The sequence below is a fragment of the Cetorhinus maximus genome, chromosome 6 (genome assembly GCF_964194155.1).
Source record: "Cetorhinus maximus chromosome 6, sCetMax3.hap1.1, whole genome shotgun sequence".
NCBI lineage: Eukaryota > Metazoa > Chordata > Chondrichthyes > Lamniformes > Cetorhinidae > Cetorhinus > Cetorhinus maximus.
Genome location: NC_135884.1, coordinates 48,779,598 through 48,803,956, shown reverse-complemented (window position 1 = coordinate 48,803,956; position 24,359 = coordinate 48,779,598). Strand labels below are relative to the sequence as shown.

Below are 24,359 nucleotides of genomic sequence, written 5' to 3'. Positions count from 1 at the left end.
CAAACTGAATGCTAAATTCAATCATGTTATGGTCACTGTTTCCTAGGGGACCTTATACACTGAGATCATTTATTAAACCTGCCTCATTACACAGTACCAGATCTAAAATAGCCTGACCCCTGGTTGGATCCATAACATATTGTTCTAGGAAACTGTTCTGAATACACCCTATGAATTCTTGCTCATGGCTACCTCTGCCAATTTGAATTTTCCAATCTACATGAAGATACATTCACCCATGATTAATGTACTGCCCTTTTTACATGCCTTCATTACCTCCTGATTTATTCTCTGTCCTACAGTATAGCTACTGTTGGGGGACCTATAGACTACTCCCACCGGTGTCGTCTTCTCCTTGTTATTTCTTGCCTCCACCCATATGGATTCTACATTTTCCAATCCAAGATCATTTCTTGCTATCGTACTTATTCCATGTCATACTAACAAAGCTACCCCACCACCCTTTCCTTTCTGCCTGTCCTTTTGAAAAATCACATACCCCTAAATATTTAGTTACCAGTGTTGATCTCCCTGTAACCATGTCTCTGTAATGGCTATATGATCATACCCATTAACCTCTATTTGTGCCGTTAATTCTTTATTTTGTTCTGAATACTAGGTGCATTTAAGTGAAGAGCCATTAGTTTTGCCTTTTTAAGATTTTTTCCCTCTTTGACCCTATTTGCTGCTTTTTTTATGTTTGTACATTCTGTCCCTTCCTGTCACACTCTGGGTATCATTACCTAAATAGCTGCCCTGCATTACTGTCATACCTTTTTGCTTTGAAAGTGTAATCCCCTCTCCAGAACCCTCCCACCATCTATTTAGTTTAAAGCCCTCTCTACAGCCCTAGTTATTCAATTTGCCAGGACACTGGTCCCAGCACAGTTCAAGTGAAGCCCATCCCACCGGAACAGCTCCCTTCTACCTCAGTACTGGCACCAGTGCCCCGTGAACTGAAACCCATTCCTCCCACACCAATCTTTGAGCCACGTATTTAACTCCTTGACTTTATTTACCCTATGCCAGTTTGCCCATGGCTCAGGTAGTAATCCTGAGATTACCGCCTTGGAGGCTCTGTTTTTAAATTTAGCTTCTAACTGTTCAAATTCTTTCAGCAGAACTGCCTTTCTAGTCCTATAAGTGTCATTGGTACCAATGTGGATGACGACAGCTGGATCCCTCCCATCCCAATCCAATATCCTCTCTAGCCTGAGGAGCTGTCCTTAACCCTGGCACCGGACAGGCAACACAGCCTTCGGGACTCAAGCTCACAGCTGCAGAGAACAGTATCTATCGCCCTAATTATACTGTTTCCTACCACCACTACGTTCCTATCCCCCCCCACCCCTCCCCCCCCAACTTGAATGGCTCCCTATACCACGGTGCTGTAGTCAGTTCGCTCATCCTGTAGTTCCTGCTCTCATCCACACAGCTTGCAAGAACCTCGTAACTGTTGGACAGTTGCAGGGGCCAAGGCTCCTCGAACACTACCCCTGGGCCCCCATACCTGCTTCACCTGCAGTGACACCCTCCTGTCCCTGATCACAGACCAAAGTTGAATAACCCAACCTGAGGAGTGTGACCACCTCGTGGAGCAAAGTGACCAGGTAACTGTCCCCCTTCCTGATGTGGCACAATGTCTGCAGTTCGGACTGCAGCTCGTCAACTCGGATCCAAAGTTCCTCAAGCTGCAAACACTTATTACAGATGTGTTCACTCTAGATCACCTTGGTGTCCAGAAGTTCCCACATGCTGCAGCAGCAACACAGCACCTGTCCTGCCATCACTATCATATTTAATTTATTAATTAATTACTCTAGTATCCCTATTTACACTTTATTATAATTATTTTTACACCAGTATCGATCCTATACTTAACAAGCTATTTTTAAGAAAAAGAGAAAAAAAGGCTAGAGACCCAAACACAAACTCAAGACCTTACTTTTACTTTAAAGCCTAGAAATACTCACCAATCCTACTCATCAACAGCTGCTCTCCACGCTCTTTTCCCCCTCGTGCTCTTTTTCCTCTCATGCTCTTTAATGGCCTGTCGTCTCTCTCTCCGCTCCTTAATGGCATCTTGCCTCTCTCTCCACACTCTTTAATGGCCTCTTGTCTCTCTCCCCGCTCTTTAATGGTCTCTCGCCTCTCTCTCCGCACTCTTTAATGGCCTCTCGTGTCTCTCTCCGCACTCTTTAATGGCCTCTCGTGTCTCTCTCCGCACTCTTTAATGGCCCCTCGTGTCTCTCTCCGCGCTCTTTAATGGTCTCTCGCCTCTCATCTCTCTCTGCGCTCTTTAATGGTCTCTCGTCTCTCTCTGCGCTCTTTAATGGTCTCTCGCCTTTCTCTCTGCACTTTTTACTAGCCCCTCGCCTTTCTCGCCATGCTCCTTAATGGCCTCTTGCCTCTCTCTCCGTGCTCTTTAATGGTCTCTTGTCTCTCATCTCTGCGCTCTTTAATGGTCTCTCGCCTCTCTCTCTCTCTGTGCGCTCTTTAATGGCCTCTCACCTTTCTCTCCGCACTCTTTAATGGACTCTCACCTCTCTCTTCACGCTTTTTAATGGCCTCTCGCCTCTCTCTCCATGCTCTTTAATGGTGATTGGATATGCTTCTTCCACACTCTCAGGCAGAACATTCCAGATCCTAACGATTGTCACGTAGAAGATAATCTTCCTCATGTCACTGTTGCTTTTTTCACCAATCATCTTAGTTCGGTATCCTCTTCTGCCAACAAGAACAGTTCTGTCCCGGCAGACTGATTGTGTCAGCCTGTTCCTGCCCCATGGAACTCATTTCTTGCTATCTTGACTCCATTCTCCCTCCCCTTGTCCAGTCTCTTCCCACCTACATCCGCGATTCCTCTCACGCCCAACATCATATCAACAATTTCCAGTTCCCTGGCCCGAAACGCCTCCTCTTCACCATGGGCGTCCAATCCCTCTACACCTCCATCCCCCACCGGGATGGTCTGATGGCTCTCCGCTTCTTCCTCGAACAGAGGCCCGAACAATCCCCATCCACCACTACTCTCCTCTGTCTGGCTGAACCTGTTCTCTCACTGAACAATTCTTCCTTAAACTCATCTCACTTGCTCCAAATAAAAGATGTGGCTATGGGTACCCACATGGGCCCCAGTTATGCCTGTCTCTTTATGGGGTATGTGGAACATTCCTTGTTCCAGTCCTACTCAGGCCCCCTCCCACAACTCTTTCTCCGGTATATCGATGACTGCTTCGGTGCTGCTTCATGCTCTCATCTGGATCTGGAAAAATTTATTAATTTTGCTTCCAATTTCCACTCCTCCATCATTTTCACATGGTCCATCACTGACACTTCCCTTCCCTTCCTTGACCTCTCAGTCTCAATTTCTGGCGATAGACTGTCCACCAATATTCATTACAAGCCTACCGACTTCCACAGCTACCTCGACTACAGCTCCTCACACCCCGCTTCCTGTAAGGACTCCGTCCCATTCTCTCAGTTCCTTCGCCTCCGTCGCATCTGTCCTGATGATGCCACTTTCCAAAACAGTACCTCTGACATGTCTTCCTTAACAGAGGTTTTCCACCCACGGTGGTTGACAGGGCCCTCAACCGGGTCCAGCCCATCTCCCGCGCATCCGCCCTCACACCTTCCTTTCCCTCCCAGAACCATGATAGGGTCTCCCTTGTCCTCACTTATCACCCCACCAGCCTCCGCGTTCAGAGGATCACCTTCCGCCATTTCCGTCAACTCCAGCATGATGCCACCACCAAACACATCTTCCCTTCACCCCCCCCCCCCACCCCAGTGGCTTTCCGCAGGGATCTTTCCCTCCGGGACACCTTGGTGCACTCCTCCATCACCCCCTACACCTCAACCCCCTCCCATGGCACCTTCACATGCAACCACAGAAGGTGCAACACTGCGCACTTTACTTCCTCCCTCCTCACCATCCAAGGGCCCAAACACTCCTCTCAAGTGAAGCAGCGCTTCACTTGCACTTCCCTAAATTTAGTCTACTGCATTCGCTGCTCCCAATGTGGTTTCCTCTACATTGGAGAGACCAAACGCAGACTGGGTGACCGCTTTGCAGAACACCTTCTGTCTGTCCGCAAGCATGACCCAGACCTCCCTGTCGCTTGCCTTTTCAAAACACCACCCTGCTCCCATGCCCACATGTCCGTTCTTGGCCTGCTGCAATGTTCCATTGAAGCTCAACGCAGACTGAAGGAACACCACCTCATCTTCCAACTAGGCACTTTACAGCCTTCCGGACTTAATGTTGAGTTCAACAATTTCAAGCAATGAACTCTCTCCTCCATCCCCACCCCCCGTTTCTGATCCCCCCTTTTCCAATAATTTATAATTAAAAAAATATATTATTCTTTTCCCACCTATTTTTAAATTTATTTCGATCTATTGTTTTATCTCCACCTTTTAGCCTATTTCGATTCCTTCCCCCACCCCACCCCCACTAGGGCCATCTGCCACCAGCTTGTCCTGCTTGCTACCCTTAATGTCCCCATTAGCACATTCCTTAGATTATATCACCACCGTCAACATCCCTTTGTCCTTTTGTCTATGATATCTTTGGCAGTCTCTTCTTTGCCTCCACCTATCACTGGCCCTCTATCCAGCTCTACCTGTCCCCCCCACCCCTTAAACCAGCTTATATTTCACCACATTTCTCCATTTCCTTAGTTCTGTTGAAGAGTCATACGGACTCGAAACATTAACTATTCCTCTCCACAGATGCTGTCAGACCTGCTGAGTTTTTCCAGGTATTTTTGTTTTTCTTTCAGATTTCCAGCATCCGCAGTATTTTGCTTTTATCTTAGGAACAATTTCTCCCTACTTGCACTGATCCCCCATGATTTTGAAACCCTCGCCACTATTTAATCAAAGAATGTGATCAAGTTAGCGAAATATGATTTGCTTTAATGACTTTTACTTATTAACCCGTACTTTTCCAATGCTAATTAATTCCCCGATTAGTGTCTAAAATGATCACTATTAATGTTACACTGACTGGCCTATAGTTGCCAGGTTTATCCCTATCCCCTTTCTTTTGAACAGGAATACAACATTTGCTATCCTCCAGTCCTCTGCTGGCAACTCCCCACCCACCCCCCCGCCTCCCCCACCCCCTTCAAACATCCAAGGAGGATTGGAAGATTGCAAGCAGAGGCTCCACAAGTCATCCTAGGATGCATCCCATCTGGACCGGGTGACTTTTCTACTTTGAGGGCTGTCAACGTTTTAAGTATACTGAGATAGAAATCTGTCTCAGCCGGTGGTACAAAATGGGCATTGTCAGATTGCTAGCTGTTATGCGCAGTGCTTGATAGTAAATTCCATTTAGTGCAATGGAACTGAATATCCGATGCTGAACAGGAGGCTGAACCGATATCACATACTTTGCACCACTGCCTGCTGAATTTATCTGATCCAATATCTCTACTGCCTCCTCAGTTACTGCTGCATTGGCATTCTCTTTTCTAGTGAAGGCAGATAAAAAGTACTCGTTTCATTCCACAGCCGTACCCTTTGCCTGCACAAAAAGATTTCTTTTTTCAGTCCCTAATTGGTCCCACCCTTCTTTTGACCACCTGCTTACTATTTATGTGTTTAGAAATATATTAAAGTGTTTTCTGCTGAGGGCCGCCTCCAGCCCTTACTGCCAACCCCCCCCTCCCCCGTCCCCTCCCCGGCCTCTCCCCCTCCCCCTGCTCCTACACCCGTGCCCGTCCCCCCCCCTCCTCCCCCCCCGTCCGTCCCCTCCTCCCCCCCCGTCCGTCCCCTCCTCCCCCTTCCGTCCCCTCCTCCCCCCTCCGTCCCCTCCTCCCCCACCCCAGGAAACCCCTCTCTTCGTCACTTACCTCTGGCCTGGGTCACTCTGTGATCCTAGGTCTCTGGTGGGTGTTTTTCCTGCACCAGCCACCCCTTCCGTGTGGCACTGAGCAAAAGAATTGCCTCTGATTGGCCGGCAGCTCTTGGCAGACAGGACTTCCTGCCCTTGGAGTCCTGATCCCATGGCAGGCTTGCCTGTTAACTGCCAGATTGGCTCTTAATTTAGCAGGCCTTCCCTAAATGAGGCAACATAGGTCTCTCACCAGCTGTCCAGCCAAGATACCCGTCGCCTCCATAAAATTCCCCCCAGTGTAATGCTGCTCTGGTGGAAAGTAGGAGTAAAAAATGGCTGAAGCAACAATTAATGCCAATTCCCACAATATGAACACTTGACATCTGATTTGCCCCTGATCAACAATGGTTGATTCAACCATTTGTGTGAAAGATTGGAGCTCTGAATCAGAGAGTCGCTGCCTGAATGTGGGTTATTGTGGTGGTGTGAAAATTCTGTTCAAGAGTCTGAGGCTAGTGCAACCTGACCCTTTTTGAGAGGTTGGGGTATTTCCCATGCAAGGGTCCTGGTAGGGCTGAGGAGTAGAAATGTATGTATTGCATAATTTTGGGCTGGTATCAGGAGCAAATTTGACAGGGAAACTGTGCACCCCATAATTATTTATGCACAACAGCAGAGAAGGGTCACTGGCAGTGGTCCAATTTTGGGCAGGATAGTAGAAGAAAATCCAGATTGGTGAGACTTGCATTCCAATCATGCTGTGGCATTCTAAGAGGTATGTATGAGAACTAAGAATTACAGTAGACTTGGTATGCACCTTGAAAAGAATGCTTAACACGATGACTACAGGGCTTTGTGCAGTACTGTCTAATCAGCAGCCCTACAGTAGAACACCAAACAAAATTTGTGAAACAGTTTCAGCTTGAGAAGGCTAAGTGTGGGAGGAAGGATTTCAAGTTCTATGCTTAGATAGGCCAATATCTCATATGAGGAGATGCTTTCTGATAGAGCATAAAACTCTGGGCATTGTGAAGTGTTTCGAACCTCACCCTCCTGATTGCCTATAAATGTTCTCCAAGTAAGTTAAAATTTGAAATGTTTGCTCTGAAACATCCACAGTGTTAAGAGCAGCATTCAAAGGAAATGTTCCTCTTGTGTAACTATGATCAGCATTGCAGGTGCTGCTGACATTGCCGGTGGCAGATTTCAGTGCAGACAACCATTGTTGCACGTCCTTGAAATTTTTACTGAAACATCTGGGCTAATTACAAATAAAGTTATTCACCAGTGGATCCTTCAAATAGAGGAACATTTAAAGGCAGTACTCATGCAGAACCAGTAGAGAAGTCCACAACACACAAGGGGAAATCTCAGCTGCAAAGCACATAAGACACTTGCCTGCCACTGCAGAATCCAATAAAATTAATTAAATAGCAATAATACTTCCATTTTATATAAGCATGTTTAAATGTCTCAAAGCTTTTCACATATTGGGTTACTGTTGTGTAGGGAAACTTCTAACTCCCATTAAAATTTGAATGTACCTTGCAGTTTTCTTGTGTCCAAAATAAAGAATTAAAGGGACAATTTTGCTGATCTCCTTGCAATGCCGTATTTTATATTGTACCACTTCAACCATAAAATACTGTATTGGAGGTGTATTGAAAGTAAACTTGCCTGAAGGGATGAACAAAAATAATCATCAAAATCTTTTTGAAAACTTGGTTATAATAACCTAACAAAAAACTGCAGTGAAGATGCAGCATAAATATTGCAAAACAAATCTTCCTTGGCTGCTTAAGAGCTGCTCTGCATATGGTGTTTCCTTGCTCCCATTCCAAATGAGCACACAAAAGCAAAAGAGCAAACATGGCACAAATACCACTGGATCCTGCTGGATGTTTATATGAATGTTTTTGCATTACATCTGCGGATTTAATGAGCCCTGGGTAGAAAATGAGTGCAAGAACTAAAAGTGGAAAAGCATGGAACTGGCAATAGCCAAAGAATGATGCCTGGAAAAGCAGCTGACTACTGCAATCATCACCCCATGGCAAAAAAAAATGGATGAGGGTAGTTGTACTTCCAATCTAATTATATACTCTTCTTACATTATACTGGTGTTGATATAGTACATCCACTGTCTGCTATATATCATGTGCTCTTAAGACCTTCTCTGTTAGCCATTGATGCACTGCAGGATTTTAAGTTTCCCCCCAGAAAAACAGGCACAGTGAGGTCAATTTCCACTCCTGTGCGCCCACATAGGCGTACTGATGATCAATTTGTGGTAAAAGCTAATTGATTCATACTCCAAGTTTTTCAGGAAGGTGCAGCTCACTTCATGCAGGTGTGAGTAAACAATAGAGCAGATGTGGAATGTATCAGTAACTAAAGGGGTGCAAAAGCTATCTGTAATGCAGCAACACTGCACAGATATGGCATCTAAATACTCAGGAGAATATAGTTTCAAATACACAGAAGCTACCAGATCACCTACGCGTGAGTGACTGACATTAATAAAAAATGCTTTAGTTCTAGGTCCCTTGATCCCAGAGCTGTCAATCTGTTTGTAAAGAGATCTGTTGTGTATATATATTTCCCAATTCCTTTTATTCCACTGGCTTGCTAGGCAAGTGAGTGTTAGTAATCCTCATTGCTGTAAAGTGAAGAACATAGATCATGGCCTTGTTTTTAGTTCCAGATAGATTACTAGTTCTTTTTTTGTATCTCCCCGAAGTTTGAGGAATGAAAAAATGTTTGGTACCCAGATCTTTCCGGCTTCAAGGTAATAGTGTGACTGTTGAATATAACAGAACCCAAGGCTTTAATTGGGGTAAGATGAGCAAGATTATTTGGTCCATAATAGTCGCTTTACTTAGATTTATTGATTACACTAAATGGAAGAAATATCCCCCTTATTTTGAAAGTCATGGTACTAATTCAGTGTTAGAATCTGTATAATTTCAAAGCATTTGCTTAGTTCAGTTCAATAAAGGTTTATGCAGCAGTCATTTCAACTTTCCAAGCTTCATTACTAGATCATCTGAAAATGGTGTTGGATGGAAATGGACATTGTCAGCTGAAAAAAAAAAGACTTGGAATATTATCTACAATGACAAATAAAGGTAGCTATGAAGGTACAAAATTGACAGGTAGCAGAAGATCAGCTGGTCTATCAAGTCTGCCCCAAATTGAGGTTGGCTGGAGCAGCAGGACTAATCACTTATTTTCTCCCTCTTCCCACATGCCCCCATCCCGCCACAGCCATGTAATCTCCTGGGAGAGACAAAAAAAAAACCAGGACCAATAAGGAAAAACATACTCTGGAAATTTCTCTCCAAACTCCTTAAGTGATCAAAACCAGCCCAGGAGATTTTTGTTTCTCAATCCTAGATATTGTTCTTTTAAGCTTTTAACTCCTTCTGATTTTGAATTTCCTGTTTAAAATTAGTATTGGTGTCAGCTAAATGAGTAATGAGGTTGCGATGTAAATAGGGTAGAATTAACTTTGTGTGATACTGTAAGATATATTATAGTGATTCTGCAGCCATTTTACATCACTCCCAATTTAGGTTTCCATTTCGGGAGAAATGCAAAACAGGTTGCTGACCGGACTATCAACCATTTTATATATCAAACAGTCAAGATGTACTCCCAAACACATTTTATCTCTGGAACTAATTCTCCAGTATTAAATTGGTGCTGCCTCCAAAATTCGATTTATCTCAAGGGTATGGTCTCTCATTTCACACACACACCCACCCCCGCCCCCCCCCAACCCACTCTGCCAATCTAAAATACATGTTGCCTTTACTTGAATATGAATAGTTTCATACAGAGATGGCACCAAAACCATGCACAACTAACCAGTGATTGAGAAAGAATGCTTGACTGTATTTTCGATTGTTCCAATTAATAGAGGTACATGTACATGTCAAGCTTTGATATACCTACCTCTCATGACTTGGAATGGCTGAGCAATCTTATCTTCACTGATTGCTACCTCTACAAGGCAGAGAGAAGTTTTTTCACTTACTGAGGAAATACTGTTTAGATTCAAGTAAACCATGGTTTAAAACAAAAGTTATTTACATCAAATAATCTCCCCATTAATGTCTTCGGAATTGAGGAGTCTCTATCCTCTTCTCCACACAGACCAACTAGGCCAGATGACAGTGAGAGCGTCTTCCAGTAGATGTTCAATGTAATCCAGAATCTTTAATGGAGGTTTACTACTTAGCTATTTATATGTTGCACAAAACTGAATAATGCCTTCCAATTAGAGTGCTGAGCTTGAAAGTTAAATCATGTAGAGGAGAATGAAAATGATTGATTTTGATGGCAAGCTACCAATTCCGGTTTTCATTTTTAAGTTAGAAGCCATTACTTTCTATAAAATAACACTGATTAAGTTTAGGTGTAAATAAATGTAAAATGTATAATAAGAGTTGAAATTAAATGAAAGTACACTTCTAAGATATAATATTAGCCCAGCGGTACTTTGAGCTACTTAAAATATAATGTGCACCTGAATTTAATGATTTGAATCACTCAAATATTGTGATGTGCAAAAATACATAAAGATGATCATAAGATAAATTTGAATGCAGAAAACCATTTGCTTACTCTTAGCTGGTCTGTCCAGAATGATCCAATCCATTGCAACTTCCAATCATTTTGCAAATGATTCTATGGCTCTTGAATCAGTCTTTTGCTCAGTAGTCCATTGTATATATTGATCACCCTTTGTGTAAAGATAAGTTAATCATAAGCTGATAGTTTAGTCCCACCCTCACACTTGCACATAATGCAAACTTTGCATCATTTGGGCTCAAATTTACTATTCATTAAACATTGAGATCAGACTGAAGAAATAAGGTATGTATGAGCAAATAAATCTGATTTTTTCTTAATTGCAAATGTGAATTGGTGAATCAAGCATTATAATGCTTACCTTTATGGAACAGATTACCCTCTGATTGGCCAGATCAATGCCAAGGAAGAAACACGAGTGTTAAATGCAAATACAGAAGTAAACAGAAGTTCTCAAAATGCAAGTCACAAGGATATTTGTTCTACTTTTCATTTAGGCTTTAACATAAGGAAATAATCATTTATGTTCTGTAACTTGTGATATTTAACCTTCATTCAGTAGGCTTTTTACATTTACTCCTGACATTGGACAGGATTTTTTGTATAATTTTCACCATGCCACATAGCACTTCAACTTATTCATTCTATATTATAAAATTTTAATAAAATGAATAGATGGGGAAAATAGTTCAAAATAACTTCTACTGTATTAAATGCATTTTGCATGTACATTTATATTATTGTAACATTAAAACTGTTGCATTTGTCTTTAAATAGCATGGAAAGACCAGTATAGATTAGCTAAACAGTGTACATATTGATTTTTTAATTAGTTGCATAGCTTAAATCAATTAATGGAGGTGGAAGGGGGGAATGGAGAAATAGACTTTAAAAAGTAAAATTAATAAACGTGAGTACATTACTTTATGCCCAATCAATATAAGGGCTTTGTGAAACTGAATGACGTATTGGGATACCAATATTCAAGTCAGATGCTGTTTGCTAAATTATGAATGTCTGTAATTAAAATCCAGAGGCTGTTTCTATGAATGATTTAGTAAGTTATTTCATGTTTTGTCATGGGTGATTAACAACATTAAATTAACTTTTTCTTATTCAAGTCTTTGACTTTTCCGTTTATTTAAAGGGCCATTGTCAACAAGAATTTTAGCTTGCAGACAAGTCATTTGTGTAGATGAAAAGTTAAAATTCATTCATGGAATGTGGGCGTTGCTGCCTCAGCCAGCATTTATTGCCCATCCCTAATTGCCCTCGAGAAGGTGGTAGTGAGCCACCTTGAACTGCTGAAGTTCATGTGGTGTATGTACACCCACAGTGCTGTTAGGGGAGGGAGTTCTAGGGTTTTGACCCAGCGACAGCGAAGGAACGGCGTTATATTTCTGATTTAGGATGGTGTTTGGCTTGGAGAGGAATTTGCACATGGTGGCGTTCCCATGCATCTGCTACCCTTGTCCTTCTAGGTGGTAAAGGTCGCGGGTTTGAAAGGAGCTGTCTAAGGAGCCTTGCTGAGTTGCTGCAGTGCATCTTGTAGATGGTTCACGCTGCTGCCACTGAGCATTGGTTGTGGAGGCAGTGAATGTTTAAGTTGGTAGATGGGGTGCCAATCAAGCAGGCTGTCTTGTCCTGGATGATCTCGAGCTCCTTGAGTGTTATAGGCAAGTGGAGAGTATTCCATCACAAAACTTGTGAGGCTTGTAGATGGTGGACAGGCTTTGGAATTCCACAGAATTCCCAGCCTCTGACATGCTCTTGTAGCTACAATATTTATATGGCTCGTCCAGTTCAGTTTCTGGCCAATGGTAACCCCCCCCCCAGGATGTTGGTAGTGAGGTATTCAGTGATGGTAATGCCATTGAATGTCAAGGGGAGATGGTTAGATTCTCTCTTGTTGGAGAGAGTTTAGTGAAAGTCATATATGTGCATCATAAATAGGTTGAAAATAAATGTATACATTTTGATAATTTATTTAACATTATTCCAGAGTGTTATTATAGTAGAAGTAATGATATTCTTAGGTGATCATTGTCACTTCCAGCTCAACCAACCCCCTCAATATGACATCTTTTATTCACAGCAGTGATCATTGTATCTGAGTGAGCACAGTTGGAATCATGTGAGAAACGTTAGATCAGCTTTATATGGAAAGCCAACCATGTTTTCAAGACAAAATTATTTTATTTCCTATCAAGTACAATGGTTCTTAAAAATTGAATCATCAAAACTAATGTAACGAGAATCTTATCTTTAATCTAGAATTTGTATTTATTTTTATTTTAGCAACAACAGCCACTAGCAGCACACCACTTAGCCCTTCAACAGCAGCTTCTACAGGTGCAGCAGCTTCAACAACAGCACATCATGACTATGCAGCGTTGTGGGTTGCTCACAGTCCAGTCCGGACAGCCGGCTCTCTCTCTGCAAACACTGGCACAAGGTAAGCGTCAGGCCTGGAGACAGGCCCTTTTAAAACAGGCCTCTAAGTTGGGCTGCACAAATGGGAGCAGCAAAGCCACAGCAGTTAAGTTGTTCAGGAGAGGGCAATTGAGCAGTGACAGGACACACCAGCGTATAATATAAAAGCTATGAATGAGACGATGCATGAAGTGTAATCTGTGCAGCAACACATCAGGGACACCCTTAGGTAATTCAGCAGCCATGTCATTGATTGATTTGAATAGTCGTATGTTACAGTTAGCCTGTTCCTTTGGTGTTTAAGGAGCATGTTTAAAGCCTAAGGGTGTCTATCTAGCTATTGACCAAAGAACCTACCAAGTGGCTTCAGAGTTACAGTTCTACTGGTGCAGTAAACTAATAGCAGTGACATTTCTCCCTGTGGAACTGGGATTCTTTGGAAAGCAACTGAGAGTTTGGGCAGTCAGAAATACAAAGTAATTTTTTATCACTGCAATAATAGTCCAAAACTGATGTCATTATGAACCTTAAATCAACTTTATGCTTGCTTGAACGTGGTCACCTGAGTATAGAGGTACAAGGACGAAAAAGGTTGAACAACTATGTTTGTCTTTCAACCAGTACTACCTGGGATTGGGAAATTGAGTTCTATGAACAGTAATCAATCACGTTTTCCAACAACATACATTTTTCAAAGTAGTGTCCATTTCTTTTATAATGAGAAACAGCAGTGTATGTGTTTAAAACTAAATGAAATAAATTTAGAATAAAATCCATCATAGTGGATCCTTTCCAGGGTAATCTGATTAGAGATAACATGTGACAATCTACTTTCTTGCACTACAATTTCATGTTATCAGCAAGCATGACTATTGTCTTCTGTTTTAACCATGCAAAGAGTGGTTTTATGGTCATTTGTGGCAGTAATTTTTACCACATAAGCAGTATTGTTCAGCATGTTTGCTAAAAAAAAATATTTCTGGTATCTTGTTTGAAAATGAAAGGACAGTGCAAAGGAATAGGTCAATCTGTGTTGTGACCTTCCTGGTTGATTTGCTAGTTGTTATTGCGAGGCTAATGCTTGGAAGGTTGTTCTACCATCCTACTATAATTCACTATTCTTTGATATGCAAACTATCTGCCCAGAACATGTAAAAATCCTATCAGTCTCATTTCACACTTCTTAACCACTTAGACTCTCTGGAGTCTATTGCCTTATTAGACCTACACTCTCCAATGCTACCGTAATTAAAATCTTTAGCAGTAGTTTAGTAAAGTAAAGATATTTTGGCTGATCACTTTGAGATTATTATCCAATCCTTGCACCCAAAATGAAAGTAATAAATTAGATTCTGACCTGGTATTCTTCCTGATCTGAAGTGCTTGAATATTTAATTGTGATTTGTAATTAAAATATAGTTAGAACCACAGGTTTTTTTTTTGCTTTCTGCTTTCAAATTTGCACATTGGTTTTTGAATGAAATCAAATTTTAATGATAAAGACAGGTGATTAAAAAATAATTACTGACATATTCTAATTTTGTAGTAAAATTATAAAAGGCCTTTGAATATGGTGCAAATGAATTGGTTACATTTACAGCACATTATTTTCAATTATGCCTTTTATATTTAAAGAGGAATGCATATTCCATTAATATATTGCAAAATATCTGTGATAATAACTAAGTGCTTTGATTTTAAAAGAAGAGTGACTATGCAGAGCAGTCTGGTTATGTTGCAATTTGAACAGATCAATTATTGCATACATCTGAAGAATTTACTTTTAATTATCAACACTAACTGAACATACAGCGGGTTACACTGTGTCTTGTTAGAAGTATTGCAACACATAGGAATATAGTTAAGAATTGTCTAATTAACATCAGACCTTGTTTACATACACTTTGGTATTTTAATTAGTGTGTGAAGAAGGATAAGTCTGCTGTTCATGGATCTAATTATACAATATGGAACTATTGCTGTTTGACACAGGCATGACTCCAACAGAACTGCAGCAGCTGTGGAAAGAAGTGACTGGAGCTCACACAGTGGAAGAAAGTGTAACCAAAAATGGCAGCCTAGACCTTTCTACTAGTTCAATTTGCTCTCCCGCTCCACCACCTAAGACCTCACTACCAGTAACCCTGATGAATGGACAATCTACGGGTCACACTCCAAAAAGGGAATGGTAGGCATTAATAAGACATTATTTAACATTCACCACTGATCCAACTAATTTGCTTTATCTTATAAGTTCTTTTATAGCCCTCACTTGCCTGACTGGTGGTATCTCCATCCATTCATCATAATCTATTATGTGTAATGATGCCTGATTATCCTGCTAGTATTTCTTTTTTAGAGACCTCAGAAGAATTGTGTGGGTAAGTAGCCATGCAATGTTAATGGGATTCTGCACAATATTCTAGGACAAAGAATATATAGTTTGTTACTGCCCTGTTTTCAAAAGAGAGTGACATGTCACTATGATGACCACCACCCCAATCCACAATACGACTTCTACTAGTATCATGTTTTGAAGAGTATATCTGAATTATGTAGTGATGCTTGATAACTTAATTACAAATATCCAGTTAACTCACATTGCAACATACGCCACTTTACCTCTTGCCTCCGACTCAATAGGTTTGCATACTTAAGAGTTGAGAACGCCTGTATTACATGAAAGCAAATAAATGTAAGTGCATTATATCACTTCCTCATGATATCCCCAAGCACATTATAGCCAATACATTACCTTTGAGATGCAGTGACTGTTGTCTTATAGTTAAATGTTTGCGCACAGTGAGGTCTGACAAACAGCAATTGGTTGAATGACCAGATAGTCCATTTTTCGTGATGATGCTTGAGGGAAGAATGATGGCCATGACAACAGGGAAAACACTCTGCTTTTCTTCAAACTGTTCTAGCAGATCCTTTATGCCCACCTTTGGCGGTAGATTAGATATATGTTTATCACCTGAAAGAAAGATCCTTCATTGTTTATTTATTTATAAAATGAAAATTTTCCGTAAAAACACAAGGCAGAATCTTTGGCTCAGCGAGTGAGGGCGGGGCCTGCTCGCTGAGGTGTAAAATGATGCGTGGTAATGTCATGCATGCGTCCTGGTGTCACCGCGCGTCATTCAGATTTTCAGTTCAGCGGGCGCGCAACCAAGTCAGCTGTGCACCCGCCGAACTGTCAAAGGCCTAATAAGACCAGTTAACTATCAATTGAAACAATTAACTGAGTTGCCCGTCCAACCTTAAGGTTGGCGGTCAGGCGAAGAGCCCAGGCGGCCTTCGCATTTATCTTGAAACCTCATCCACGGGCACAGAAGGTTTTTAAAGTCTTGTAAAAATGTTTAATAAAATTAATAGACATGTCCCACAGTTTCACATGAGGGGACATGTCTTAAAATTTTCTTTTTCCCTTTATTAAATTTTTTTGAACTTAGACTAATCTTCCTGAGGCAGCTCTGTGCCTTGGGGAGATTTCAGGCCCTGACTCGGGCAACCGCCCCCCGCCCGCATAGGGAGCGCTCAGCGCTTCCGGGTGTGTGTCGTGCTGGGCGGGCCTTAATTGGCCCGCGCACGTAAAATGGCGGCGTCCAGCCGATCGCGGGCAGCAATCAGCTGTGCGCACGCCCGCTCCTGCCCAACCCCTCCGACGGGGAGAAAATTCTCCCCGCGGTCTTCACAACCTCATATATGCTGGAAGGATTGAGGAATTACTGCAGCAGTGAGAATTAGGTCCCAGATTGCAGTTTGTACAGAACGGGCACAGAAAATAACAGGAGAGACAGAGGAAGGGACTGACATCAGCAAGAAGAGGAAGGAGGCTAGAAAATACCTGGAAGCTCCACCAAAACCAAGGGCGGCAGCAAGACATAAAAGCTGTGATTGCCTAAAGGGCCAATCGCAGCTCTGGAAATAGAAGAATAACAATCAAGTTGAAGAAATCTTCAGAATGCTGACCCAAATGTCCTCATATTGGAGATGTGGAGCAGCAGAGCTGTTTTGCTTGTTGCTGGAGATTTCCCCAAGAATGTGGAGGAGGTGTTTGTGACCGGAAATTGACAACCTCGCTGGAGCAAACAACATGCTCCTAATATGTTCCCCTAACCCTTCTTTACAGTCTTTTTGTTGTGTTGCACTCCTTCCGTTCATTAGATGACAGCCTTAATTCCGTCCCGAAAGACCATGGTTTGCACCGTGGTGGTCAACTCTGGCTGGGATTTTCCAGCCCTGTCGTGACAGGACCTGCCGCAGGAGATTCGGTGACCCAGGCAATAATCCATTGACTTTGGGCGGGACTGGACTATCCTAGCGGTGGGCAGGGCTGGAAACTCATGCCCTCTGTTAAGCATTGCCTGGTGTAGATCAGGAGCCCCAATCTGGCATGGCAGCCTCTGCTGCATTTGCTGCAGAGGAAGACGGTGGGCTGAGAAGGTACATGATTTGCTGCCCTCTGTTTTCTTCGGGCCCTCTTCCAGCCGGTTGAGCTTTTTTTTTCTGCTCGGCCCTTCCAAATAGTCAGCCTCCGGAGGCCACGCCCGTCAGACACTGTCCCCCAGTTCTCAGTGTCATATCTTGCTTGCAGATGTCCTTGTAGCATGTTAATGTTGCAATCCTGTCACAATGAAGTGCATGCTGTAATTGTAAGTGAGAGCAGCTGTTACTAATTGGGGAAAGGTTGGGGTATTATTCCTAAGTGTAAATAAGAACCGGTTCCCACCTGTGGGCGGAAGGAAAAGGGAGTCTGTGCCTGTGTTCGCTGGGTTTTGTGAATAAACCTATCTTAAGGAAAAACTGGCTCTGGATTCCTCCTTTACTCATTGAATGAGCGGCAAACCATAACACAGCAGAGGTATAGGCACCCAGGAAGTCATGACCCGGTGCCCAATTCGCCGTATAGAAGACCTTTGGTATGCGGCTGTCATCCATCCAATGAAAGTGGCTGAGCCAGCGCAGACTTCGTTGGCTTAGCAATGAGTGTATGCTGATGGAATTAGCATGTTCCACAACCTCTGAGTTAGTGACCTTGTCCTCCATAAGATGCCGAGGATATGTCCGATACAGCAAATGTGGAAACTGTTCAGCCTTTTCCCTTGCCTAGCATATGTTGTCCAGGTCTCACCAGTGTAGAAGAGTGCACTGAGGACACAGGCTTGGTAGACTCTCAGTTTGGTCCTCTCAGTCAGGTTGCTGCTGATTCATTCATTACCCCCACAGTAACAGAAGAGCCATTGGTGAAAATGGAACAGTGATGAGTGGATACTCTACTGAAGTCACTCCCTGGTTCCCAAGCCTGCTGTCTCAGATCTCTGTTGCTCAAGGAAGAAAGATACTGGATGTCTACCATATGGAGGCATTCAGGACAATTTAAGAGAACCTGAGATACATGGCAGAAGTCACCAAATCCTATGCCATTCACAATACAGATATCCAGAAAAAGAAAATGAATACAGTGCAGCACCACTGCAATATGTAATGGCTTGAACATCTGCATCTGCCCCACCTCAATCAGACAGGCTTTCAGGACAGGCAGTGTATCCAACAACTCAGCTCTTGATCATTATCATACAAGCCTTGGAGGACTGTTTGGCAACAGCGTTAGAAACCAGCTTCCAAGAGATTTGGAGCATCACCTCTTAAGGTGTCTGGGATCTAACTGAAATAGCACAGCAGCAACTACAGCAGCAACTTTTAGGCCCCTAAACATGGTAAAGTATCCCAAGATGCTTCAAGTTCATGTTATCAAGCAATATTTGACACTGAGCCATATGAGGAGATATAAGAGCAGATGATCAAATGCTTGGTCAAATAGCACTATTGCCTCCAAGCTGCACAAGTGGGCGGCCATGCAGCAATCCGGAACTTAAGCCTTGCAATGAAACAAACAAGCTCGCAAACAAACTCAAAGTTAGTGAGGTGCGTTTTAAGGCACATGTTAAAGGGGAAGGAGAGACCGAGAGGTTTATGAAGGGAATTCCATAGCTTCAGGCCTTGGCAGCTAAAGGCACAGCCACCAGTTGTGGAGGAATTAAAATTGGGGATGCTCAAGAGGCCAGAATTGGAGATATGCAGATATATCAAAGACTTATGGGACTGGAGACGATTGCAGAGATAGGGAGGAACAGGTAATTTTAAAGTTGAGATGTTGCTTAACTAGAAGCCAGTTTTGGTCAGTGAGCTCAGGGGTGAACTTGGTGCTGGTTAGAGCATGGGCAGCAGAGCTTAGGATGACCTCGAATTTACAGAGGATCAAATGTGGGAGGCTGGCAGGAGTGCATTTGAATAATCAAATCTAGAGGTAATAAAGGCATAAATGATGGCTTTAGCAGCAGATGAGCTGTGATGGGCAGAGTTGGGAAAATTACAGACATGAGGGAGAATTTTCTCCCCGTCGGTGGGGGGTTGTGCGGGGTTGGACGCGCAGTCAATTGGCGCCCCGATCAGCTGGGCGCCGCCATTTTACGTGGGCGGGCCAATTAAGGCCCGTCCAGCGTAACGCGCACACCGAAGCACTGAGCGCTCTGTGTGCGGGCGGGGGAGGTTGCCTGAGTCGGGGAGTGTGCTCTTTCGCGCATGCATGTGAAAGAGTACAGAAATCTGAGGCACAGAGGTGCCTCGGGGAGATTACTTTCACTAATGAAACATTGATTAAAGGTAAAAAAAAAAATTAAGGGCATGTCCCCTCATGTGAAACTGTCACAAGAGCTGGGAGTTGCCCATTAATTTTATTTAAAAACTTTTAAAACAGTTTAAAAACATTCATGAAATGTCATCCCGCCTGTGGATGAGGTAATTGAAAAATGCAAAGGCCACCTGGGCTCTTCGCAACCTTAAAGTTGGACGGACAGCTCAGTTTATTTAAATGGCCTTAATAGGCCTTTGAAAGTTCGGTGGGTGCACAGCCAAGTCGGCTGCGCGCCTGCCGAACTGAAAATCTAAATGACGCACAGTGACTTTGGGACACACCCCCGACGCCACCATGTGTTATTTTACGCCTCATCGAGCGGGCCCTGCCCCCGCTCACCGAGTCAAAGACTCTGCCCATGAAAATAGACGACCTTCGTGATGACTGGATGTGTGGTCAGAAGCTCATCTTGGGGTTAAATATAACATCAAGGTTGCAAACAGTCCGGTTCAGCCTCAGACAATTTCCAGGGAAAGGGATTGAGTCAGTGGTTAGGGAACAGAGTTTGAGGGGTTGGGGGGAGGTGGCATGCAAAGTTAGTGGCTTCAGTCTTCCCAGCCTTTAACTGGAAGAAATTCCTGCCTATCCATCACTGGGTGTGGGACAAGCAGTTTGGAAATTTAAAGGCAGTGGCAGTGGGATAGAACTGGGTGTCATTAGTGTATGTGTGAAGTTGTTTTATTTTGGATGAAGCTGCCAAAGGGTAGCATGTAGATAGAGGGGTAAAGGCCAGATTCTTGACAGCCACCCAATGTCATGGTGCAGGAGCTTGATGAGAAACCAGTATAGGTGATTCTGTGGCAATGTATGAATTGAACTAGGTAAGTGCCTGTGCTCCCACTGATCTGCACTCACTGGTAGGTGGGCACTCAGATTCAGGCAAGATTTGAATCGGCTCTCATTGTGCTGACCCCTCTCCTGATAACCATTCAAGGTTGTTTTTTTCCCAGCCAGGTCCTCTGAAACCCTGCTCATGTTGGTGGCAGAATATATTTATTTTTTTTATTCATTCATGGGATGTGGGCGTCACTGATGTGGGCCAGCATTTAATGCCCATCCCTAGTTGCCCTTGAGAAGGTGGTGAGCTGCCTCCTTGAACTGCTGCAATCCATGTGGTGTAGGTAAACCCACTGTGCTGTTAGGGAGGGAGTTCCAGGATTTTGAACCAGTGACAGTGAAGGAACAGTGATATTTTTCCAAGTCAGGATGGTGAGTGACTTGGACGGGAACTTCTAGGAGGTGGTGTTCCCATCCGTCTGCTGCCCTTGTCCTTCTAGATGGTAGTGGTTGTGGGTTTGGAAGGTCCTGTCTTATGAGCCTTGGTGAATTCCTGCAGTGCATCTTGTACATGGTACACACTGCTGCTACTCTATGTCAGTGGTGGAGGGAGTGGATGTGGTGCCAATCAAGCGGGCTGCTTTGTCCTGGATGATGTCAAGCTTCTTGAATTTTGTTGGAGCTGCACTCATCCAGGCAAATGGGGAGTATTCAATCACACTTCTGACTTGTGCCTTGTAGATGGTGGACAGGCTTTGGGGAGTCAGGAGGTGAATTGCACCTGCCAACAGAGCCTGCCTAAGAGCCCTGGGACTCAGAATCCCTGGTTTATGATACCATACTATAATTGAGCTCCACTGCTTCATATCTCTCAGCTATCATTCAAAGTTGATATTTCAAACAACATTGTGGGCATTCAAAACCTGTGTACTTTACTTTCTGGTTTGGTAGGTAACTTGACCTTTTTCTTCGGGCTCACATCTGTTGAACCTTAACTTTGGAGCTCGAGAAAAGCTTGAGGTAAATAACACAATTTCTGGGACAGCAGCTTTTTCCCTCATTAACATGCCACTTGCAAACATGTACCACTTTGAGGATAGCTGGATCTTCTGCTACCAGCCTCCTCTACTGGAATCTATTGTACATCTTAGAATAGATATAATTCTGACTCAGTTCCCAAATTCTGATCCACTATACTCCACGTCTGCACCAAAAAAAATCAGTGTTTTCAGGCACTAGATCATTTTACATAACTGAAGCATGAAAATAATTTACAATTTACTGTGTCGAGATTAGAACAAGATTTTATTTTGAAAAGCAAAATAACAGTTTTACATTTATTCTCATCTTATTGGAACTGCTGCCAAAAATAATGTTACTAAGATTTTATTGACTTTAAATGCTTCATCTTTTTGTTTAATTTTGCCAATTACTGAACTGAAATATAGATTGTTTCTAACTGGATCCCACCCTCCTCTCAGAAAAAATAAATATGATATTTAGCTTTCTATCAATCTTACTTTTGTAATATCACTAGTTTTTGACAAAATTCACAATTGATTATATTGAACAAATGGGGTTAAATCTTGCAATAAATTGAGGTCAGGGAGGAGGTAATGTGCAGTTAGTTTGATGTTTTTTTACTTTTATTTTGTACATGGTAGGTGTATGCTATCCATTTGCTCAAAGTGATTGAATTACAGCTGTGTCCATAAGTAAAGCACACAAATAACTGAGGAAGGGTGCTCACAACTGCATTTAGAGCTTCAGTTGCAGTCTTTGCAGGCATTGTGGTGCCTGACCAGATTTCACATGACATATGAAACTTTCCATGTTTAGCCAAATAGTGCTCAATTCCATTATAAATGAAGACAAATACAGGGGCAAACATCCTGTCAGTGGGATGGATCACGTTTTGCTACTATGAAAAATGTTACTATTATAAGGTTCATAAGATGGGGCTATGCCTTTAATTTATTGTAAAATAAAAGGGGTCATGTGTCCTATTCTGAAGTCTGCCTGACAACAGGCCTAGGTGAGGGTGCTATTAAAGATTAAAGGAAGGCCCAGTTTGTTTTGCTGGGAAGAAGGTGTAAGGCGTTCACACTTGGATACAATAGCAGCAGCATTTGTGTTTACAATGGTAAGACTCTTAGTATCCCAAATACCGGGAAGGTGTTGAGAATTTCAGGTTGTAAACTGTCCATTTAATTCCAACATAAAATAGAATTGAGGTCTAATGGATAGCCAATCAGCATTTCTACCTGGACACAAGGCCCATGTGATTCAAGTTGCCATGGAAATGTGTTTTGAAAGGGGAAGAGTTTCTTAAGATATCCCTGGAAACTCTCAAACAAGTTGGTTTGCTAGGATCTGGGCGAGAGAACAGCTAGAGGCCGAAAGTCTCTTTGGTTCACTGTGCAGGAATACAGGTCAGGGCATGCGCTCAAATGACCAAATTCATGAGGAATTAAAACAATTAAAACAAGGATGGAAGGTTGCACTAGTGGAAGGCAGCTCTGAAATTAAAAGTTAGAGGCTGAGAAAGCAAAAGAACAGAAGTAAACCCTCGGGAGGTAAGAATCACCTTGGACTGGTTACGGGAGACTTGAACATCTACTTAAAGAACAGTGTAACGTATATCTGTGAAGTATGTTTTTGGTAGTGCTATAAGAAAAAAGGGGAATGTTCTGTTTTGTGGCTTAAAGTCTAAGTTGCCTACAAAGATAGTGTTTAACCAATAGTACTTTTGGACTGTTACTGTAAAAGTCTTAAAATGTGAAATCTTGTGTCAACCTTTCAGCTATTCACTGGATGTTCAAATTTCTTTTTTATGCATTATCAGTCTCTACGTGGATTGTAATAAAAACAATAACTTTCCTAGGATTCCTGAAGAGCATCATTGATGTATTCTTAGAGGAAGTGTTAGTTTAAAAAGAGTCACTTTGGCTCAGTTGTGGACTGAATAGGAAAACATATAAGTTTCTGCCCCATATTCCACCCAGCATCCATCAGCATCAGCTCTGGGCTTTGGAGTTGCAGCAATATGTTAAGGAGATAAATAATCTGATTTGGCACAACGCTCCTACTCTCCTCTTTAATTTGTCTTACACAAGGAAAATTATAATTAAATCATTCAGGGTAAAACCCTTGAGTGTATGGGAGGAAATTGTTTTTATGGACCTTGCTGGTAAAGACCAACATCCGTGTTGCGCTGTGAAGATATTTATCCACTGATATTATGAAAAGAAAAGAGGGGGAGGCAATAACATTTCTGCATCATTTGTATGGTAAATGGAATTGTTTGATTCAAAACCTTTAAAACTAAATAATATAAGTGGCTGATTGATATCTAAAAGGCAACAGGAGAACTACAACAAATTATATTAAATTGTACAACTTGTTTTTTCCCCCAAAAAATAAGTACAATCATTTTTTTATTATAATCATTATTTTAGTTGTAGAGAAGGAAGAAAAATAGTGAAGTTATTCATATCAGTTCTATCAAGCAAACCAGAATGTCACTGGGCACTGGTGGGTGATTTTACTGCATATTACTGTTGACTGAACAAAGCTGTTGCTTGATCACAGCAGCTGTTGAAATAAGAATAGTGAATAGGAAAATAGTACACACTGAATATTGCTGGTAGGAACATTGAAAATATAATATGGCAGAAGGGATAAAATAATGTAATATTAAAATTGATCTTTTACATATTTTACCTCAGAGGTTAGATACTGCCTTTTACAATGCATTTCTGGAATAACCATGTGGTTAAGCTGATTAAAATTTAGTGCGTACACATTGCGTTCAACATTGATTAATTTTGCACAGCTTTTCTGACATTTTTACATTTAATTCCATACTCCTGTTCTGCATAGTCTAGATAAATTTCTTTTAATGCTTTTTTTAATGTTTGGATGTTTTTAATAATAGCATGTTTGGTGTGAATGAACGACCAACAACAGCTTATATTTATGTAGAACCGTTAACATAATAAAACA

At 42.2% G+C, this 24,359-nt stretch overlaps 1 protein-coding gene across 15 annotated transcripts in view; it reads left to right on the top strand.

The window, feature by feature from the left end:
* foxp1b (forkhead box P1b) overlaps positions 1-24,359 on the top strand; it is a 505,775-nt gene that overhangs the window by 390,931 nt on the left and 90,485 nt on the right. For all 15 annotated transcript variants that reach the window (XM_078543713.1, XM_078543710.1, XM_078543714.1 and 12 more), the window contains 2 exons: positions 12,743-12,899; positions 14,870-15,065. In XM_078543713.1, the coding sequence (XP_078399839.1) occupies positions 12,743-12,899; positions 14,870-15,065 (353 nt within the window). The remainder of the gene's footprint in view (positions 1-12,742; positions 12,900-14,869; positions 15,066-24,359) is intronic.